Raw genomic sequence first — 23161 nt, forward strand, 5'->3', positions numbered from 1 at the left:
CCACTACATTCCACTCCCTGCCACACATAGGCTTGTAGTCATATCATAACACAAAAATGCATTCAGTCAGACTTTAAAAGTGTTCATAGTCTATCATGGTATCAGCACTGTTCAAAGTCCAAAGTTCAAATTTCTTCTGAGAGTCATGCAATCTCTTAACTAATACCCTGTAAAAAAACAAAATAAAAAGGCAGATTACACACTTCCCATATACCATGCCATTCTAAAAAGGAGGAAAGGGGACATAGGGAAGAAATATTGGACAAAGGCAAGACTGAAAACAAGCTGGGAAAACTCTAATCTCTGCATGTCCATGTCTGATGTCAAAATGATGTTCAGACCTCTAACTCTTTTCAGCGTGTTGACCCTAACACACAGGGCTGGTTCCTCTCCATGTTATCAGCTTTCTTTGGTAGGTATCTCATGACTCTAGGATTCACCTTCACAGCTTCACACAATGACCTCTCTAGACCTCCATGCAGAGACACCCCTGACACATCAACCGTTATCCTTAGTTGTGGAGGGAGATTTCATACTCCTTTCTTATATCCTTGACTCTAAAGCCAAAACCATGTGGTGGAAACTGCCAAGATACACTGCTATCTTGGGCTGGAACATGCTCCCCCCCCCATTCAAATACATTTTCAGCAGCTCTGCTTTTAATGGTTTCCTTTGTTGCCTAAGCTTGGCTATCCTGTTCTATATCATGGCATAGACCAGGCTGACCTGGAACTTTGAATATGCCTGTCCTTGCCTACCCGTGTGTTGGGATTCAAGGTGGTCACCAGCACACTTGGCCCTGAACTTTTCTTCCATTCCTTTTTACAAGTTGGAAGCTTAGCTGGGTGAGGTCTTACCCTGAGGTCACCAACTCCCTTTATTCCATTTTGCATCAGGCTTTTCTTTAATCTGTTTTCCTCCTTGAACACAGGATTTAGCTCCTTTGCACTCCCTGGTGCCCTCTTCATTATAGATAACCACACAACACAGTCAATACTAGGCTAATTGGAAGTCTCCTCTGACAAACTGTTAATCCATAACTCTTCAATTCAGCCTCAGGTAGATTTTTTGGACAAGGGCATAAAGCAGCCATATTCTTAGCCAAAATACCACACGATTGGGCTCTAGGCCATATAGTAATATTATCCTGCTCTGAAACATCATAAGCCAGCCCCCACACAGTTCAAAACTCCTTTGGCTCCACTGTCTTCTATGCTCCTACTAGTATAGACACTTAAAGAGTTCCACTTAAAGAGTTCAACTGCTTTTCTAGTCCAAAGTCCCAAAGTGTTCCATATTCCTCCAAACAAAACCATGCTCCGGCCTATCACAGTAATATTCCAGTCCCTGGCACCAACTTCTGTCTTCATTAGGGTTTCTATTACTGTGAAGAGACATCATGACCACACCAACTCTTATAAAGGAAAACATTTAATTGGGACTGGCTTAGTCTAAGCCAGAGGTTTAGTCTAACATCATCATGACAGGAAGAATGGAGGCATACACACAGACATGTTATTGAAGAAACTGTAGAGATAGCGGAGAGTTCTCTACATCCAGATTTGCAGACAGCAGGAAAAAAGAGTGACACTGGGCCTGGCTTGAGTACTTAAAACCCCAAAGCCCCACTCCCAGTGATGCACTTCTTCCAACAAGGCCACACCTCCTAATAGCACCAATCCCAATGGGCTTATGGGGGCCATTTTTATGCAAACCACAATATCTGGGGAAGAAGTGTGTGGATAGTTCTTTCCAAATGGGTGAAGGATGTGAAGATACTTGTCCTGTGTAAAGAAAGGCTCATCAAAAGGTGACTTCAGCTGAGGTGGAGTTCTGTGGACAGGCAGCCTCTTTCCCCAGCCATTCCTATCATTGCCCAATGGGCTCATGAACAAAGTGTCCATGGTGGCAGAGATGAATGCTGTGCATGGGGTTGAAAACATGGACTTCCATTCACCAAAGCTGATCTGGCTACAGCTGTTGCTGACAGATCTGCCAACAGTAGAGATCCACATTGAGCCCCAGATATGGCAATCATTCCCCTGAATGAGCAGCCAGCGACCTGGTGGCAGGTTGACTACATTGGACTACTTCCTCCATGGAAAGAACAGAGCTTTGTCCTTACTGGAGTAGCTACTTATGCTGTTTGTAGATTTGCCTTTCCAGCATATAATGCTTCTACCAAAACCACTATTCATGAACTTACAGAATGTCTTATATCCACTGTTATGGCATTCTACACAGTATTGTTTCTGACCAAGGACCTCACTTCACAGCCAGAGAAGTGCAACAGTGGGCCCATGACTATGGAGTCCATTGGTCTTACCATGTTCCCTACTATCCTGAAGCAGCTGGCCTGATAGGGAGGTGGAATGGCCTTTTGAAGGCACAGTTACAACACCAATTAGGTGGTGACAGCCTGGAGATCTGGGGCAGGGTTCTCTACAAGATGATATATACTTTAAAATCAGTGTCCAATATATGGTATGGTTTCTCTCATAGCCAGGATCCATGGATTCAGGAATCAAAGCATGGAAAAGGGAATAATTCCACTTACTATCACCCCGAATGACACACTACAAGGTTTTTTTTTTTTGCTTCCTGTTTCCATGACCTTACATTCTGCTGGTCTAGACATTTTAGTCCCAAAGTGGGGAGCACTCAGGCCAGGAGCCACAATAAACATTTCATTGAATTGGAAGCTCAAACTTCCTCCTGGCCACTTTGGGCTTCTACTGCCCTTAAACCAACAGACTAAGAAAGAAATAACAGTGTTAGGAGGAGTGATTGATCCGGATTACCATGCAGCTATTAGATTGCTTCTTGATAATGGTGGTAAGAAAGATTATGTCTGGAGTGCAGGAAATCCTTTAGGGCATCTCTTGGTGCTACTAAGTCCTGTGATTAAAGTCAATGGGAAACTACAACAGCCTAATTAATCCCCGCAGAATAACAAAGGGCACAGACCCATCAGGAACCAAGGTATGGGTCACTCCTCTAACAAAAGAGCTAAGAATTATTGAGGTGCTTGCTGAAGGTGGAGCAAATACTGAATGGGTAGTAGAGGAAGGTAATTACAAATGTCAGCTAAGGCCATGTGACCAGTTGCAGATACAAGGATTTTAACTGACATAAGCTTTTCTGTCATGTTTTTCTTAAGGATACATTTGTGCAAATATTAGTATTTTCTTTCCTCAATTTATCATGTGATATAATATCAATTAAGAGAATGTTAATGATTATCATATTTAAGTTTGAGATACTGAAAGAGTGGCCCACGTATTCTAAATTTGTAATGTATTTGTGTTGTATGAAGGATAATTATATCATGTTAGGCGTAGTGCATTTGTGTTTTCCCATGGGATAGTTATATCATATGTAGGCATAATTATAACCTGTTTACTATTTTTATTTGGAAATTAATTCTGACATAAAGAAATATGATTGTGTGTCAAGTTGGCAAGGGGTGAATTTGTGATTGCTACTCTTGGTTGTCAACTCAACTAACTAAAACCCCAAAATGCTTGTTCTTGCCCAACTAGCAAGTCCATTCCTTCACTGGTATTGAGCCTTCTTTTTTATTATTTAAGTCATTACAGAAGATCAGCTGAGACATCTAGCCTTTTGAACTGAACAATTACTGGATTCTTAAACCTACCATACATAGGCAGCCATATTGCCATATTGGATTAGCTGGACCACACCCCCACAGCCTATAAGTCATTCTAATAAATCCTCTCTCTCTCTCTGTGTGTGTGTGTGTGTGTAAGAGAGAGAGAGAGAGAGAGAGAGAGAGAGAGAGAGAGAGAGAGAGAGAGAGAGAGAGAGATTCATTCTATAAATTCTGTTACTCTAGAGAACCTTGAGTAATACACCAGGTAGCCTGTGGACTACTTTCAAATAAGCAAAGGAAGTTGAGGAGAAGTCAGGTGACAGCCAGTGTGAGAGGAAGAATCTGGGAATAAACTTAGTTTTCTTCTCGCTTTATCAAGCTGGATAATTTTTAATTTAGTTCCTGAGAGAAAGATCTGCATTTCAGAGGGAATGCAGCCTCTGTGACCTTTGGAAATGATTTAAGAGAAAACAGGGGGCCTGCACTCCTCTGACATGCAGGACAACAAGCTGAAGCTCCAGAAGTATTTCAGGAGCTATTTGATTCATCAGAGTCAGCATCACCATGTTCCCCTGACTGTTGTATGCATCTACAGTACTGGGAAAGTCTGGTGCCCCTCCTTTGAAATTCCAAGGCCTTGTCAACAGTGGAATGAAATGGAAATTAAAGGGTCAGATGGTAGGAAAGTGACCCAGTTTAGGGATGTTAGCCCTTGTTAAAAGCTGTCAGTTCACTGGAATAGAAAGGACTGAGACTGGCAGAGAGTCATTCAAGAAATAATTACCAAGTGCCTCACACAGCTTCTGGGATTCTGAACCAGCTACAAGTTGATACATTTGAAAGTCTGGTTGTGTTTCATGTATGTGTTGCCTTAGTTCTGTGTAGGTGTTGTATAGTGAGTGCAAGGCTTGGATTTATTTGATAAACAAAGAACACCCCCCCCCCAAAAAAAACCAAATCGATTTACAAGGATCATTTACAAGTTCATAAAAAAAATACTATAAGCCAGCAGGAAAAAGGAAGAAAGAGTAGGCTTGGTGGTTTGGGCTGTGATCCTAACTCAAGAAATTGAGGCAAAAATGATAAAATGGGGAATAATAAAAAGGCCAAGGGTTCAAAGTGGAGCTGAGAATGAAGTTAGTCCTTTGTATACAAGATGCATCCTTGCGATCCTAACCCCTGGTTTTCATTTTCAGTTACTAAGATACAGTGGCACTCATCCATTAAGACAAGCAGTGACAGTGAAAGCAGTTATCTGGTAAAATGAATCCCGGTGATAATCTAGTCATACTGGACCTGCATTCTACTAGCAGGGACACCCAGGACTCTTTCCTAGACACTTATGGCAACTCTCTCCCTCCTGGCAGCCTCACAGCCTTGATATTTGGTATCTGACAAGTGGATCCTAACCTTGGCAGGGTGCTTGCCAGCCCAGGGCCAGCAGGGGGCCCTGAGTCCTCATGAGAATGCTGGCCACCAACTGCAAGAGAGGCCTAGCTCCGCAAAAGTGAAGGGCAGTTTCAAGGCCTTTGATCCCTATGAAGGAGCACACAAAAGAGTTTCCCACCAGCCCTGGCCCCCTCGCCCTCTCAGGGGCAGAGAGTGTGAACTGTGAGTGTTTAGACTGATTGTGTGTGTGTGTGCTTTCATAGACACTCTGCTGTCTTTAAGGCCTGGTTCCTGTATAGGCAGAGGGACTGCCGTCAATCTGTCCGTGAGGCTCTCATGAGATTTCAGTGCCTGTCCCAAGCCTTCCTTTTTATAGAACAGAGAGCAAGCATTTCTTTTCTAACAAGAAGTTTTACAGGCTTCTGAGCAAGGAAAGAGATGGAAAGAGAGCCCTGAGGGTAAGGGGGCATTCATTCCATCCTCCAGCCCTGGGATTCCCCCCCCCCCACTTCCCTTCCTAACACAGCTTTGTGCTTGAGGGTTTCAGCTGATGAATCAGTGGATGAATTCCAGACTTGGGCATTACTAGCCCACCACCAAAGCAAGTACCTGCTGTAAGGGAAAAGGGCCAACTAAAGAAACACACCCTGAGCAGAGCTAAAGAAACACACTTTGGCTCTGCAACCAGAATCGAACGAAATGCACCCTGACCCTGAAACCAGTGCCAAAGAAACACACTTTGCCCCTGAAATCAGAGTCAGTGAAAGAAATACACCCTGGTCCTAAAATTAGAGCCAAAAGGCCAAGAAGGACCAGTGAACGAAACCTACCTTGGCCCTGAAACCAGAGCCAAATCTGATCCTAAACTTGTGCAGAAAACCAACCAAACCCTGAGCATGAGATCTAGCCAGTCTGAGCTCAGGGATTGAAATCTGACCAATCCCCATCCTGGAAATCTCCCTGGGAAAACTCCACTCCCTTAGAAGCCATATATAAACACCCATGTCTGCTCAGCTTGTGGCTGTTCGGCCTGCCCCACTGTCCTCGGCCACCCTGGCAGAGAAGAATCCACTCTCCTGGATTCTTCCTTCCCAATAAATCTCTTGAATGAGGTTTGGGTGAGACCTTTCACTGGAGCAGAGATCCAGAGACCACCCTGAGTGGAGTGGGCAGAGTGAAGTTGTTACACTCTCCAGGGGACTGGAGCCCAACTGTCACAACTTCACCAGGGAAGCCCTCTCCTGCCAGAGCAGAGCTGATACACTAGAGAAGCCTTTCCCTGAAGCAGGGCTGTAAACTGCTATGTTTACTGTGACCTCTGGTATTCCTTGGCTCCCAAATGCCAGAATACCTTTTTATCTGAGCTGTAACACTCAGTATTCTGGCTCCCAAGGGCCAGAGTTCCTGTCCATCTCACCTGAGTCATCAAAATGCTTACACTGGCTCCTGGACAATCTAACTGGCAAGCTTCTAGATACTTTCAGGTGTCATGAATTAAGGTGCAAGGGCCCCATCCTGAAAACACTGAGTGTGTTCTGATGTCTGTATATAAGCAACACTCCACTACCAGAGCTGCTTATTTCAGGTGTACAGTAGCTCCTTCCTTGTAGACTATTCCAAATGAAAGTAAGTGTGTGTGTGTGTGTGTGTGTGTGTGTGCGCGCGCGCGCGCGCGCACGTACACACACACACACACACACACACACACACGCGTGGGGGGCGGTTGTGGAGGCTAGAGGTCAACTTGGATGTCTTTCTCAATCATCCCTACCTTATTTTGGGGTCTCTTGATAACCTTGGAACTCACTGATTAGGTTTGACTGGCTAGCCAATGAGCTCCCAGATCTCTGCCTTCCCAGTGCTGGGATTACAGGCATGTGCCATGGGGCGTTTCCTGCTGGGTATCTGAACTCAGGTGCTCTTGCTTCTGAAGCCAGTACTCTAAACTGAGCCTCTTCCTAGCTCCCAGGTTTGTTTACTGAACATTTCCAACCCCTTTGTGTGCCCTAGTTTTTGTGGCTAGGGCACAGTGGTACCTCTCTTTGCTCTTTCCTGTGGGTGACACATTGCGAGTTAAGAACGGTCACTTTCAGGGTCACTTGTGGCCTTTGCTCACCAGCAGATTAATTTGGTGGAAAATTCAAGGGGAAATAATGTACTCATATCATGCTTCCTGACAGCCAGGGCACACTGCAATACCACCTGAATTCTGGGTTTATGTGATTTTCATAATTCGGAGTTCATTAGTGCTGAAGACAGTAAGCTAGAAGCAGTCTTTAGTGGTCCACTTTCACCAAGTTGTCTTCTGGGGGTCATTTTCCACCATGCTTGTGTGGCTGCAGCAAGCAGCATCCAGATGCAGAAGGGAAAAAAAACCAAAACAAACAAACAAAAACAAAAAACAAAACAAAACTTTTGATCTTCTTTCCTTCCTTTTCCTTTCTTTCCTTCCATCTGGCCTGCTTATAAAGGTTTTCTAGGTTTTTGGATTTTTGTTTTGTTTTTTTGAGACAGGTTTTCTCTGTAGCTTTGGAGCCTGTCCTGGAACTAGCTGTGTAGACCAGGCTGGCCTCAGACTCACAGAGATCTGCTTGCTTCCTGAGTGCTAGGATTAAAGACATGTGCCACCAATTCTAATTTTGACCATCATAATGACAATGCCACGCCTTAAACTTTTACAAAGAACCTTTTCAAAGATTCAGTGCATTGTCACCAATTTTATCTCTGTTTTCTGGGATCTGTGACAACAAATATGTGGACAATTAGAAATATCATCTGTTTTATTAAAATATGTCTGAATGCCTGTGGAGTTCTCCCTGGTAGGCCATGTGTCTTCTCTTTCAGGGAGTACATCTGTCCATTTAGGGCACTGCAAGCAGTTTTCCACTAGGCAAAACAGCTTTCTGAAACTACCCTTTGCCTCCGTTACTTTTTCCAGCCAGAATCCTTACCACATACCCTCTAAGCATAACTTAGAGAGGTGGGGGTGGAGGGCTTGGTGCTTAAGAAGTCTAAACATACTGATGAAATTAACCATATCTAAATGTGGCCAAAGCACATGGATTCCCTTATTGAGAAATTACGGAGATATTTGCTTTTCAGTACATTAAGTCTGCAGCCACATTAGTAGTCTCTGTATCTTTAGAGTTTGCAAAAGGGAACTGAAACCCAGCAAGTCGTATCAGGATCCCATTCAAAAAATGAACAAAAAAGCAAATGAAAACAACCCAGAATGAGGTGCTGTAGTTTTCATTTTGCGTCTTGTAGGCATAGGTCCCTTCTTTAAAATTTGCAATTTTCTCTGAGAGGTGGTGAATTTTCACTTCAGAGGCAAACAATATCATGACAAGACAGCCACAGGAGCCTGCAACACAAGGAACAAACAACACATTAGGACAAAAAGAACCTGATTGTAGGAGTCAAAGAGTACATCAAGGAGCCAACCAGAGATAGTATGTCACCACCACCCTCATCTGCACTCTTCTCCAACATAATACTATTGAAAAATTGCAATCATGAGCTTGATTCTCCAACCCGTGACTGGAGCACTTGGGGTGTGGCTGTGAATAAGGAAGAGTCATGCAGGGAGGGGACAATGGTGGCTTGAATATGGCAGTTAGAAGCAAGCTGACCTCACTGCAGCCTGAATTGCTGGGCACCTTCAAAGCACAATGACAAACTCGACTGCTAAGCAGCCACTGTGGCTCCAAGAGAACACATTTCTCTTTACTTCATGGGTGATAATGGATAAATATCAGTTATGCAAACCCTTGTGAAAAGCCCCAGGGTTCCCCATAGAAGGGTACCATGACCCCTCCAACTCTCAGCTGGCCACCACTGCCTAGATGAGTACCGGGGCCAAAGGGAGCTGTAGATAGAATGTTGTTGACCTAGAGTATATCTGCTCTCTCTACAATCAAATTCAGATTCTCAGCTGAGCACGCGCTGCCTTTAATCAAGTCAGCCTTGTTCAGAAATGAGGGTGGCTGAGGTAGGGATGCAGGAAGTTTCCAGTTTACTCCCTTCTTCTCATAGCTGAAATGTGGATGCAGTGTCTTCTGGTCCAGGTGGCATCAGAAATGGAAGCCATGGAACGGGACAGAGAGCTCTCTGGTTAAAGTACTTACTGTGCCAAGGTGAGGACCCCCAGGACCCACGTAAATGCAGGGTGGGTGTGGTGGTTACCCTTTAATTCCAGCTTAGATGGTAAAGACAGGTGATGGGAGATGTCATTCTCTATATGTTTCTCATACTGGTTAATGAATAAAGCACTGTTGGCCAATAGGAAAGAGAGATAGGTGGGACTAGGAGACGAGGAGGAAAGAGGAAGTAGGAGTCAACATGGAGAGTCTGGAGAGAATAGAACTGCCAGCCACCTCTCGCTGGTAAGACCACGTGGAAATACATAGAAATGGGTTAATACTTAAGACAGAGCTAGCCGATAAGAAACTAGCACCTGGCCAATAGCATTGTATCAAATACAGAGTCTCTGTGCATTATTTGGGGCTGTCGCGGCAGCGGGACAAAACCAGGCAGCGGGCGAAAAACCGTACTCGTTACAGACAGGGCCTCCCCATAGCAAGCTTGCCAACAAGACTAGGCATATCTGTGAGCCTTGGATTTAAGTGAGAGGCCCTTCCTCAAAGAATGAGATGAAAGAGAGATCAGAGTTTGTTCCCATCATCAGCCTTGAGCCTCCGCAAGCGTGCTCATTCAAAAAGAAATAGAAGCCATGTACTATTGAAAAAAGGGGGGGGGGGGATCCAGACTATCCCTCGATTTTAACCTCCAAATTTCAATGTGTGAAGAAGTTTTGTTTATTTTGCTTGTCTCTATGACTTATCACTGATTATAACCTAACTTTAAAGGGTATGGCTGTAGGCTGTGTGAGACCTCTGGAGAAGAGAGGGTGGCCCCATTCTAACTGGGTTCGAGAAGCTGATCAGGGGTCATCCGCAGTGGCTTGTTTTCACTTTTTTGGATTTTTTGAGGGACCCACCACCCAGCCACAAAACAAATAACATTTGGAGTCTTATTCTTACTTAGGAATGCCAGACCTTAGCTTGGCTTGTTTCTAGCCAGCTTTTCTTATCTTAAATTAATCCATCTATCTTTCCCTCTGGGCTTTTACCTTTCTTACTTTTGTATATCTTTCTTTTCTTTTTACTCCATGGCTGGCTGAGTGAATGGCCCCTGACACCCTCCTCCCCTTGGTCTTTTGCTATTTCTTCTCTTCCCCCTTTCTCCTTCTATTTATACTATCTGCATGCCAACCCTGCCTACCCTTGTTCGTGCTCTGCTATTGGCCATTCAGTGCTTTATTAGATCATCAGGTGTTTTAGACAGGCAAAATAACACAGATTCACAGAGTTAAACAAATGCAGCATAAACAAAAGTCACACACCTTAAAATAATGTTCTACCACAAACAGTAAGCACTCAACCACCTCTGCATAAACTGCTGCCCAACCTCCCTCACACCATGAAAAACTTACTATATCCAAAACTGTAATAAAGTATCTTATTCCCTCAAATAAGATTATTGTCAATTTAGCATACGACTTAATTTATTCTTTGATTTCTGTTACTTCAAATACTATGGAGAACAGCAACATAGTGCTCTCAGTTTCCATTTGTTAATTCATTCATTCACTTTTTTTCAGTTAGACATATTATAAACTAGGCACAGGGATAGTAATGAAGATTCAAACTTGAAAGGAAACATAGACGGTGTCTGTTCTCAAAGAGAATATGATGAGTTAGGTGGCATAGTCACAATGATAAACTCATTGCAGTGAGTGTCACAGAGAATGGCAGGGCACTATTACTGGGGGTGTGGCATGGCTTAGGCAGCATTCTCAGAGGTATCTTTAGGAAATGTTAGCTCACAAAGGGAGGCTAGACCACGTAGGCGGATCCAGTGAGTGCAAGCATAGGTTCCCATTCCTTCTCCAAAAGCAGGCCTGGATTGCTGCACAGATGGGGACTGATAACTGATTCCCAGGAAGGGGAGCACGGACGAATAGGAAAGGTGGAGTCATACTGCTTTGGGATTTCACAAAAACACATCTGCCATCTGAGTACTTGTGATGCTGAGGCAGGAGCATTTCATGAGAAATAAAGAAGAAAGTTTTTAAAAGATAGGCAGACAGAAGGAGACACACACACACACACACACACACACACAGAGAGAGAGAGAGAGAGAGAGAGAGAGAGAGAGAGAGAGAGAGAGAGAGAGAGAAAGGAGAAAGAATTCCACCCAGCAGCCAGGGCTGGCCCCATCAAACCAGTCCTCATCAAACAACACGGATAGCCAGAAGGTATCACTTTGTTGACACTTCACATCCACCTGCCTGGGCCTGGCTGCTGAGAAGATTCCTCTGTGAGATTTGTCAGCCTAACTATTTTTGTATTCCAAGCTTCACACCAGAGCAAACCATATTATTTCTTTATTGTTAGATGCTAACAAAAGGCCGAGATGCTGTTTTCTCTTTATCTTTTATTTGAAAATTATAGAGAAAATGCCATTGCCGTTACCATAAGAGCTTTCTTTGTCTGAGGAGATGGTGAGTTTCAGACAGGAGAGAAACACTATTTCCTCAGTGCCTGAAAGGAAAATTCAAGCTCAGTTTCCTGTTCAAGTTGTTAAATATTTTAAAGGGATCCTTTGTTAAAGGGACAGCATCTTAGCGAACCTGCATTCAGATTCCTGGAGTCAAGTCACCTGCGCGCGCATCTTGGGACACAAACAGGAACTCATCATGAAGATCACAAGCAGCTAGCTGGGCCAGACTATGCCATTAGTAGAGCAGTCTGGGGCTCCCCTCCAGATACCAGCTTTGACCACAGTCAACATCCTCATCTTGAAGTTGAGCCCCGACAACCTGCTTGCAACTGCTAAAGGGAAACCTCTCAGTGTGAACTGGAGATATTTTTGCTTCTCTTTGTCCATATCCATAAAAGATATGTGGGATCAAGGATAGCTATTTATGAGTTCCCAACCAAAAGATACAGATGGAGGGCTTTGCACTCACTGTGTGGCCCGGCTGCTTGGGATGTGGAGAAAGGTGGGCTGAGAGGTAGTGAGAACTGGGTTCGTCACATTACAAGTGATTCTTGGTCCCAGCAAGAAAGGCCTCCACATCCTGTCCCCTATTTAGAGAGGCTTGCTTTGCTCCTCTTTGGGAAACTCCCCCTCCCACAAAGGGGGGCGTGCTTGAAGCCACTGGAGTATGTCCATCTGGGGAATGCGCCTGAGTTATAGGCCACACTGTGGGACCCTACGGCTCTTGCCCCCATAGATCTGAGACCATATCCAGGCTGCATGATCACCTGGTCAGGGTTAGTCCTCCCAAGGGCATGTTGGTGGCTGCTGGTCCCCATCCCTGAAGACCATGAGGGTCTCATGGATAGCCGTTTGGTGTGGAACTCAATGACACCCCCCTTTTCCTAAGTAAGACGAAGCCAAACTAGGAAGAGAAGTACATTGAACAGGAACCCATGATGCTTTTATCACTCACTCATATGCAGAGTTCATAGCACTCAAGAATTCTAAATTGAAACCCCTCCTAGGTCTTTCTGGAGGGACAGTTCTTGGGGCAGAAAAAAAAAACTCAGCATATTGTATATAACGCTTTAGTTCACCTTAAACTTAAAATTTTAAACACATGGCATATGGATTTTCATTTGTATGCTCATAAATGTCAGAATTAGGTCTGCATGTCTCTCCCCTCTTTTATCCCAGTGAACCTGTCCATCAATTCCCTAGCTCAGCTGGAGCTACTGGAACAGATACCCCTCGTGTCTGTCCTTCTGATCCTTGCTGCTGTACTCGCAGCAAAGATAGAATGAACCAGACTTTAGAAGCCTGCTGAGCCTCACTCACAACCAGGCACAAGGCCCATATTTGCAGCCCAGGGTCACACTCAGTGACCACAGCTGTTTTCCTTTCATCTGCCTGATGTCCCCGCCATCTGGATGGTGTGGCTGTCATGCTCTTTGCCTTTAATGGCTTTGATTGCTGAGGTAATTTCTGACTGAAAAAGATAGCTGAGTTATAGTGCTGTCACACCATGAATGATCAGACATTGACAAATATTTATGATGTGTTAGGCACTGTACTCTTGTGACTCTCATCTGGCAGCTGCCTGCAAAGGCTGAGTTAGGTGCCTGTCTCCTCAGGTCCCACAATACAGGGGTCATAGGTGTCTTAGGGTTTCTATTGCGACAAAACACCATGACCTAGCATGACCTAGTTGGGGAGGACAGGGTTTATTTGGCTTACACTTCCAGATCATAGACTATCACTGGAGGAAGTCAGAACAGAAACTCAAGCAGGGCTTGAATCTGGAGGCTGGAGCTGATGCAGAGGCCATGGGGGAGAGGGGTATTGCTTACTGACTTGTCCCCCCACCCCCCAGCTCAACCTGCTTTTTTATAGAACTCAGGACCACCAACCCAGGGATGGCACCATGGGCTGAGCCCTCCTCTATTGATAACTAATTGAGAAAATGCCTTACAGCTGGATCTCATGGAGACATTTCCTCAACTGAGGCTCCTTCCTCTCTAATGACTCCAAAATAAATAAATAAATAAATAAACAAATAAATAAATACAAAAACAACAAAATAGAAAACAAAAAACCAACCAGTACAACAGGTCACAGCCAGTGGGAAAGTTGCCTTTTCTGTCCTGCTTGGTCCTGAGCTTAACTATGCTTTTGGGTGAGAACACCTGCCAGGGTGTGTAGGCCTTCAGTATGCTGTGGGAGGAAGTCTTCATGGGGGAAGACATTCTGAAATTATCCCGTTGGCAGTAAGCTCATATTTTGGAAAAGAATAAATTAGGATGCCAGTTCCACTGGAAGTAATAGCCAACATCTTCAGAGTGAAAACAATTTATTTCCCAAATCTCTTAGGTGACAAATGGCAGAGGCATTCTCTGACGTAGAATGACAAACAGTCATTTACTTCTTCAGAATATTGAAAGCTTGGAAATTCACAGCTTTGTAGCTGGGGTGTTGATCTCTTGTGACTTTATACAATCTCAGTCATTGAAGGTGAAGTCCCAGTAATGATTTCCTTCCCAGGTGGAAGCTTTCTGAGTCCACACTGCTTCAGAGAACAGCGGTCACCACACAGAAAGTGCATCCAGGGGCAAGGAAATGGAGCCAGCACCAAGGAGTGAATTTTGAGGTTATGATGGAAAGCAATTTGGTTAGATGGCTCCACAGAACAGAGATACAGGCAAAGGAGCAACATCAGTTAAGCTAAGCTTCCCCCATCTTCTGTAACAGGTGAATAAACAGCCCACGTCTCCCTGAGTCCTGCCAATGTCATCTTATTGAGTAGGGTCCAAAAATCTCAATGCTTAATGCAAATAGTGCTGTAAAGAAGAATGTTGTTGCTAGTAGATATGCAATGCTGGCTTGTTTCATTCATCATTCCACAAATAATGCATAGTTACTGCACTATTCTGGGCACCAAGGATACATGACTAAACCAAACAAGATTTAAGACAACTTTCCTTCACGGGCCTTCGGTACAGTGGAGAGACGAAACAACAAAATTAGCATATTCTATAGTTGAGCAGAGTGGGATTCCTGCCAAGGAGGATAAAAAAGCAGGCAGGAAGGATAGAGAGGTAGAACTGGGAGGGTAGGGAGAGCTTATGGAGATAAGTGTCCAGTATATCCTAAAGGAAGAGAGAGAGAGAGAAAAAAAATGTGGAAGGAAGGGTATTTCAGAAAGAGGACGGCCATGTGTGAAAAGGAATCCAGTATGTTAAAACTATACTTTCAGGGATCATTTCTATAATTCGTTACCAGTATGTTAAGCAAAGAGGAGAGGAAGGCAAAGAGTAGCAGGAGTCAGCCATAGTATATCCAGAGCCACAGCCATGGCTTTCATAGTGTGCAGAGCAGGTGATGCTCTGGAGACTGTGGTAAGGACTTGGCCTTTGATGCTCAACCAAACAGAAAGGAGGACATGCTTTCCAAACAGAACAAGAGTACCAGTAATTGCGAGAGAAAAGAAGTTGCATAATCCTTGCCCATGGTCCTTGACTTTGGTGATCAGAAAGCAAAATCACCTCACAGCTCTGGCTTTCCTGCATTTGAAAATGAACTTCCATGCCCACTACCATTATCTACCATTATGGAGTCCATTGCCACTTTCTCATCCCTTATTTGGTTTTGTTTTGAGATGTGTGCAGAACCTAGTGGGATATTTTCAGTCCTGGCTTTTCTATAGCTAGACACCCCTTAATCTTTCTCAGATTCCTGAAAAAAATCTCCTCCATGAAGACTGAAATAGAAAAAGGTGCAAATTGTTTTCAGTGTGCCAATTGCAGAGTAATATGTCCTACAAGCATTACATATCATGGAAAGGCTAGGGTAGTATTAATACTGAATCTGTGAAGCATAAGGATCCTTCTGTTTAATGCTGTTCTTTATTTTTCTCATCTTCATGTCTTACATGCAACCGCGTTTATTTTCATTCTGTGCCATAGCTGTGATCATAATTAATTGTGCTGGTATGAGGACCATGCCTTCTAAGGAAAGACACGAACTGTATCTGTCTGTCTTACTTGGGAAAACGCAAGACACATGCCATTAGTCCAACTGCAGTAAGTCCAGGTGTGGGTGCTTCTTATCACCCCACAAAGGCCTGGTAAGTGCCGTGCCAACTGCAGAGAATATCCCTCCACCACTAGGGGTTTCTGCCAATGGTCCCCCGAAAGTTTTCCACACTGAGGTCTGGCTAAGGCTTTCTCCACTCTTAACTTCAGCAGCACTGAAAATCTAACATATATGAACACAATATGTACAGATACGGATGTGCCTGTGTGAAAGTATGGGGCCACTTGCTTCCAAGCTCAGCTCCCTCTTCTATAGTTCCTCATTTTTCTCCACCTGGAACTTGGAAATATTTTCCTGTATCCTCCAGTCTTTCTCCAGTATTTATCTCCAATTTCTCTCACAGGAGGCCACCTTTATTAAAAGCTCACTGGTGACTGCTGTCTTGAAACACTCTTCTGGAAGCCTTTAAGCAACACAACTTCCTAGGTTTCCTTCTCTCCATATTCTGTTACTAGAATCTTCTTCCTCAATCCCCAGAGCCACTCATAATGTTCTTCAGGGGTTAGCCTTGACCAGCCGTTTTCTTGGTACATTCTCCCTGCAAGTGAGAATGGGATCACCCATTTCCGTTCTAAGTACTTTCTGCACCCTGGCAACACTTAAACTTAAGTCTTTCATCTAGATCTCTTCTTTGAATTATAGATTCATATAGCCACCATCTCCATAACACCTGTACTTGGATATCTCAGAGCATCTCAGAACTGACACACCCCCAAATGGAACATTTGATTTCTAGAAATAAGTGCCTTGCTCTAAATTGTAATCCTCAGCCCCCCTTTGCCTGTCTACCTCAGTGAATTCTGCTGCCAATTATTTGTCGAAGCTACCTGCAAAATGTTTTGGATCTCCTTTCAGAATTTTTTTTGAATTCTATCCATCTTCAAGGCAGAAGTATTGTTTTCAATCAGACATTTATTAAAGAAGTAAATCTACCAGATACCTTAAAATTTTCAAAAGCTTGCTGCAATTAAAATCCACTCTAAAACACTTAAAAGATTTTTTTTAGCTCCAATATCAACTATATCCTGTGATCTCTCTAGATCCAATTAAACATTTTAATGAATGTGTGTTTCTTGCTGTCTATCCCTCTAGCTGTGTGAGCTTGCTTTCCCTTCTTCTGCAGAGCCCTCCTCCAGGGTCTTGTGTGTACCTCCTCTGCTGCTTGGGATGCTATTCCAGAGTTCTCAGCAACTCAGCCACTGGGAGTAGACCCTTCTTAAAAACTCAAAGCCTATCCCCACTTTCATTGTCAGTAATCATGCAGATAGAGCACTCATATACATAAAATAAATAAAAAAGTCTTAAAAAATAACATTAAATCTCTGTTGAAATCATTCCTAGTTTGTCTACTTCCTGGATGCTCACAGACTCAACTGACTCTACCAGTTTGGTTTAGGATGCTTAGTGGGTGACATAATCCCCAAATGCTTAACCCTTGACCTTCCTTCGAGAATGAGTTGAGAATGAGTTGCTATCTTGGCTTGCACATCCCACCTTGAGCCTATGCCTTTCTCACCCCGGGTCAAAGCCAGTCCTTTGCCATACTCCTGCCTGTTGCTCTCTGGTACAGTCCTCCTGAACTGTATTGATTTTATCCCAGTATTTCTCTCATCTATGACATCTAGGTGATCCAGTTATCATCACTTTTCCAGGCTTGCTTTTTAAAATCAACAAATGCTTGTGTGTGTGTGTGTGTGTGTGTGTTTCTATGTACAGAAAGTTTTATGCTGACTGCTTCTGCCAGAGATAGATGAGAACTTACTCCTTGGACTGCCCTCATAGTGTATTCATTACTGTAATAAAGTTGTGTTATGTATGTATAAAAGATGCGGAGGAAATATTAACAGAATCTCTACTGGACAGTGTTCCTTTTCTAGTTGGGTGAATACTTTAGTTAGTAATATGTGAATGGGACCACCTTAAGTGTTTATAAGTGTGTGTGTGTGTGTGTGTGTTTGTTTGTGTAAGTAGCCTTCTGAAACCCACTAGCCCCTGTTAACTACAGGGCTCTGATTTCTCGGCAGTCACCTGTGTAAGTTCATGCTGGAGTTGGCTTGAATGTGAGGAGAGAGTAGTGTCAGGAGGAATGAATCTGTTCTGGCTGCCTCAGAGCTAGCTGCCAAGGGCAACTTCAAAGAGAAAGAAATTGTTCACCAGGGACTTTCATTAGATTTTTTGGCTGGTATGAGCTATAATCTCCCAGAAATCATCAATTGAACATAATAGAATGCTGAACTGATCTGTAAGTTTAGAATGGTGTAAAATCAGAGACTTCCTATGGAAAGATAGTTATACATGAATTATGTAAAGCGATTTCATTTTCTCATCTTTTTTTTTTCTTCAAAAATTATATTATAGGCACCTTGTGGCACTGACCAGATTTTGCATCCTTTTCATTAACCCAGTTATGAAGTAGAATGTGTTTATCAAAACACTAGCATTAGTCTACACAAAGCACCGACATTCTTGAATGTCCTGAATATGGTTATTCAATGGGTGCCATTATCACTTTTATGATGAAAAGTCTTTATTTTTCTGATTATGAATAAATAAACACACACTGGTGAACATTTAGAAGTATTGATAAGCAGGCCAGGCAGTGGTGGCACACACCTTTAATCCCAGCACTTGGGAGACAGAGGCAGGCAGATCTCAGTGAGTTCGAGGCCAGCCTGGTCTATAAAGCAAGTTCTAGGAAAGTCAGGACTGTTACACAGAGAAACCCTGTCTTGAAAAACCAAAAAAAAAAAAAAAAAAAAAAAAAAAAAAAAAAGAAAGAAAAAAAAAGAAAAAGAAAAGAAAAGAAATATTGATATCTTATCATAAGCAAAAATAAGATCATCCATAGTTTCAATCCACAGATAACCACAACTAACAAAGTATCCCCACCCATCTGTTATGTATAAATATAGTCTCTATACTGGTGTAATTGTGAGAAAGAGTATATATCTAACTAAGAAAATCCATCAATATATTATGGGCATATTTTCTGTGCTTATAGTCAAATAGGTTCATGATATTTGTAAAATCTTACTGCTGTTTTCATTTAACATTTTGATACAAACATTTATCCTTCTGATTACATCTTCAAAATTATAATGTAAAGATTATATTCATTCATATAGACTACTGTAATGTACACAATGAATTCCATATTATTAGGTAATTATGGTATTTCTCCATTATTTGCTGTCATGTATAATAATACTACAGGAGTATTACTGCATGTATGGCATAGCTACATTTAGGCAGAACATCTTTTGACATGTTGAAAAGCACTTTGTCTTTGGAGGGAGAATTTTATACTTACCTGAAATGAAGCTCATGAGATATAGCCCTAGTGGGCCATGTAGAGCTTCAAAGGGCTTGCCAAAAGCATTGTACATGAAGAAGGCTGTCCCCACCATGGTTAAGACGACAAGAATCATGGAGAATAGGATGGTATTGACATGGATGCTTACAGGGATGGCTTGGAGCAAATCTGGGAAGACTGAGGATAAACCAAGGATTAGAAGAATTTTATGATCAATATTCTGCAGGTGTAACTTAAAATTTAAATTCCCATTTTTTTACATGCTCTCAAAAATTACTAAAAAAACATTTTGATGAATACATTTTTTCCTCACTTACCAATTTACAAGGGGTTTACACAAAGATTTAAAGATGGGATCATTTCATAGGATTCACTTGGGGAGTGGGAGATTCCTTGGTCCTTGATTATACTCAGGTGCTAGGTTAATAACTCAAAAACTGTACACATTGATGATCTAAGCTTCAATGACAGTTCTCAATAATCACTTTTTAAAAAGATGGTGTATACCTTTAGTCCCAGTACTCAGGAGACAGAGGTAGGTGGATCTCTGTGAGGCCAGCCTGGTCTACAGTGTGAGTTCCGGGACAGTCAGAGCTGTTACACAGAGAAATCTTGCATTGAAAAACAAACAAACAGAAAGTCTATAATAATATTTAAAATTTGAATGCACGTAGGAGAATTCAAACATCAGGAGGGTTTTATACCACTTTTGTTTGTTAAAATATAAAACTTGGTTTCTAGGCCATAACAATAGTAGAGAATTGGGAATTTTCAATCAGCTTCAATATTTTGATGTAGCACAAAGCTGTGGGAAAATTATTTCTGGTATTATAAGAAATGTTTTTCCATTTAGTAAACATGATGAATCTATTTCCAGATTTTGTATTCATGGCAAGTTATTCTTGTCTGCTCAGGAGATGAAAAATCCTTATGATATCAGCTACCAGGGTTGTGTCAGCACACTTTGCCTTCAACAAATCTGGACAACAAAGGGAAGTGCACTTCAACAAATTTTAGTTTCCCAAGCATCTAGCCAATGCCTAACTTACTTATTGAGTACCTACTATGTGTTAGTCTGTGCTCTGGAAGCTGGAGGTAGAGCCATAAAACAAGACAAAGACCCAGATGTCTTCCACAGAGCTTGGAACCTGATGAGAGTGTACAGGCAACTGGAAAGTAAGCTAGAAAATTCCATTGCTTATTTTCAAAGGTGTTTACTATGGTAGAGTTATTTTCTTAGTGCTCTTCAGGAGTAACTACATCATGTAGCTTAGTTGTCCTTTATTGTCCCATGATAAAACTGCATTTGCTACATCCAAAGCATTCAGCACTGACCCATGTAATCAGGGAATAGGGAAAGGGAGCCCCTTGTGCACTTCTCTTGGGAGTAAAACGTAGAAAAACCTCTTTGAGACTGGACAATATCTATAAAGCACTGAAATAGCCACACCCTTTAGCTCAGCAGTTTTCCTTATTTACAGGAGCCTCTCTTAGGCATATTCACACATGAGTCTGGTGAAGTATTAGAAGTGTAGTCATTACTGAATCTTTCGTGATAGCAAAAGTTTTGGAAGAGCTTGTATGTCTAACAATAGTGCATCCAATCCCATACAATGGAATTGTACAGAGATCAGAGCAATTCTATAGGAACAGATGTGGAATTATCATCAAAATGTGATGTTAGATGGAAGGAAACAAATCACATAGAGAGAAAAGTGCATTGTCCTGCCACTGGGGGAGGAAGGGAGGCAGAGGGATGTGTTTATCATGAATGTTTAAGTACTCTGCTCTCCTGACTGAATTCTCTAGACAGCTACGATAAGTATATTATTATAAACTGAGGCACAAGGGGCTGGGGAGACACCTCAGTGAGTAAGAGCACCTTCTCTGAAAGCATGAGGGCTTGAGTTCAAGTCCCAGCACTCATGTAAAGAGCAGGACATAGATGCACGTACAGAGTTGGGTGGACCCCAGGAGCTCACTGGCCAGCTGGTCCAGTAAAAATGGTGAGCTTCTCCCAGAGAGGGAGACCCTATATTTTCTTTCTTTCCTACATTTATTCCAATAAAGTCTCACTATGTATCCCTGGCTTGTCTGGAACTGGGCCTGGAGTCCACTCTGTAGATCAGGTTGCCCTCATACTCAGAGAGATTCACCTGCCTCTGCCTCTAGGGTGCTAGGATTAAAGGCCTGTCCCACCATGCCAGGAGAGACCCTGCCTTAAAGCAATGCTGTGGAAGTGGAGATGAAGGCAGTCAGCATCTTCCTCAGGGTTCAATATCAGCTCAGATACTTTTACACACACACACACACACACACACACACACACACACACACACACACACACACACACGGCACTGAGTCTATGTACTAATACCCAAGATTTATAATTAGTGTAATGTCAATGTGTGTGTTAAGTTCATAGCTGGTCAGTTCAAACTGAACTCATGTCAGCATTACAGTGGCCCACTCTGCCTTACCTCCATGGGGAATGGAAGTCTCAGACTTCTAAGGGAAATGCTGGTCTTCTGCTACAATAACCTGCCCTCTGGGGGTTCTAATTGTGGAGACAACTCAAGAAACCCATCCTGCTATTCCCACACTTGCTTTGGCCAGTTACTCACTTGCTTTTTTACCAGCAGTTATTAAAAGCTAGCTCCCATCTGCCTCATTGTGTGTATAGGGTAGGTGTGTTAATCCTCTTCAAAAATACAAGGTAACAACTGGGCCAGGGAACCAGAACAAGAGCCATGACAGATTTTTAATGGCCCCTGTCAGGGATCAGGCCTTAGTTTCAGTTTACTGGAGGTGGCTGGAGCTGAGTTCTCAGGTAGGACCATAACTCAGGGGCAACCGATCAACAGGCATCCCCTTGACCTTCTGCTGGCTTAGAAGATGATCACAGACTCCTGATAACAACACATAGTTTTCCTTACCCTGCCACTAGGCATTCGACCAATCATCCCACAGACCAACCTTTCCTCCACCTATCAGCCCCAGATTAATCCGTCCTCTCTGGAATTCCCCTAACTACAATTAAAAGCAGCTTTAGATCTTCTTTGGGTAGTTGCCATGTATCACCCCAACAAGTTAGAATAAAGCATTGCTGCTCATTGCATATCTGAGTGTTGGTCTTTGGGGTGGAGTGGTGTGGGATGGGGAGGCTTTTCTCAGACCCTAAAAACAACACAGAGAGAAGTTGCACTGAAAATACACTACCATGAGAGGCATTTTGATTCTTAGGAAGGATTTTAAGATTGCCAGCCTGTGAGAAAATGGAATGAAATGAGAACATGACCCCTCCAAGGTGTGGTTGAGGAGAAGGTTTCTATTCTAGATATGAGGGAGACTGCAGCCAGACAACTGTGAGAGTCCAGAGCATGGAGAGAAAGTAACAGACTGAACATGACCAGTAGACTAAACTGGGCCATGAGAGGAGGGGCCTGGGGAGAGAGAGAGAGAGGAAGAGAGATGGCAAGAGAGGACAAAGAGAGCCAAGGTAACTAAGAGAGTGCATGGCATACTTGGCTGGGTTATATAGGAATCAGAAACTGGAGGAAGGGAAGGGAAGCCCATAGGTTGGGGAGGTATGGGGTAGGGGATGCGGTTAGAAGAGCTCAGAGGAGCCACTGTTACTGAGTAAGCCTGGAGGCCGAGCACACACTGGTATGAGAATAGACACCACAGTGAGCCCTTTGAGTTTCTTTGGGGTCTGTCAAAAACCACCCAGCAGGGTGCACAGGTGAAGTGCCTGCACTACAATCTGTTCCACTAATCCGGTGAAGGCCTAGAGCAGGTCATTTGTTCAACAGGAACACCGAATGCCGAATGCCAAATGGTGTTTATTGAGGGGAAGGAATGGGCTTATATACTGACTAACAGAACAGTAGAAAACAATCAAGGGGTCAAGCGTGCAAGTTCTCAGCAGATACCTGTTAGCAAATCAAGAAGAGTACCAAGAACTACCCTGGTGCAAGATGTTTCAGCTAATAGCTTCGGGCTTGCTCAAGGTGCTTTAGGGGTCCATGCAGGGCCCTACACACAAGCTTACATGTTATGAGGTTTCCTATGTTTTGATAATAATAGCCCATCCTCCAAGCACCCTCTTCATGATTGCCAAACGTTTCCACAGAGTAATTTATGAGTGCTAGGAATAAAAGCCAACAATCACATCGCATTTGCTATGCAGATAGTGCATACACTTTACT

The 23161-nt window shown here is 43.1% G+C and overlaps 1 protein-coding gene across 1 annotated transcript in view; it reads right to left on the reverse strand.

Moving 5' to 3' along the window:
* Nucleotides 1-8002: 8002 nt before the first annotated feature.
* The window catches only part of Clrn1 (clarin 1), a 34554-nt gene continuing 19395 nt past the window's right edge, over nt 8003-23161 (reverse strand). Inside the window, exons 2-3 of the mRNA XM_051177038.1 lie at nt 18951-19130; nt 8003-8366 (exon numbers count right to left, since the gene is read on the reverse strand). Of these exons, the coding sequence (XP_051032995.1) occupies nt 8101-8366; nt 18951-19130 (446 nt within the window). The 3' untranslated portion in view covers nt 8003-8100. The remainder of the gene's footprint in view (nt 8367-18950; nt 19131-23161) is intronic.

The sequence above is a fragment of the Phodopus roborovskii genome, unplaced genomic scaffold (assembly GCF_943737965.1).
Source record: "Phodopus roborovskii unplaced genomic scaffold, PHOROB, whole genome shotgun sequence".
NCBI classification, from domain to species: domain Eukaryota; kingdom Metazoa; phylum Chordata; class Mammalia; order Rodentia; family Cricetidae; genus Phodopus; species Phodopus roborovskii.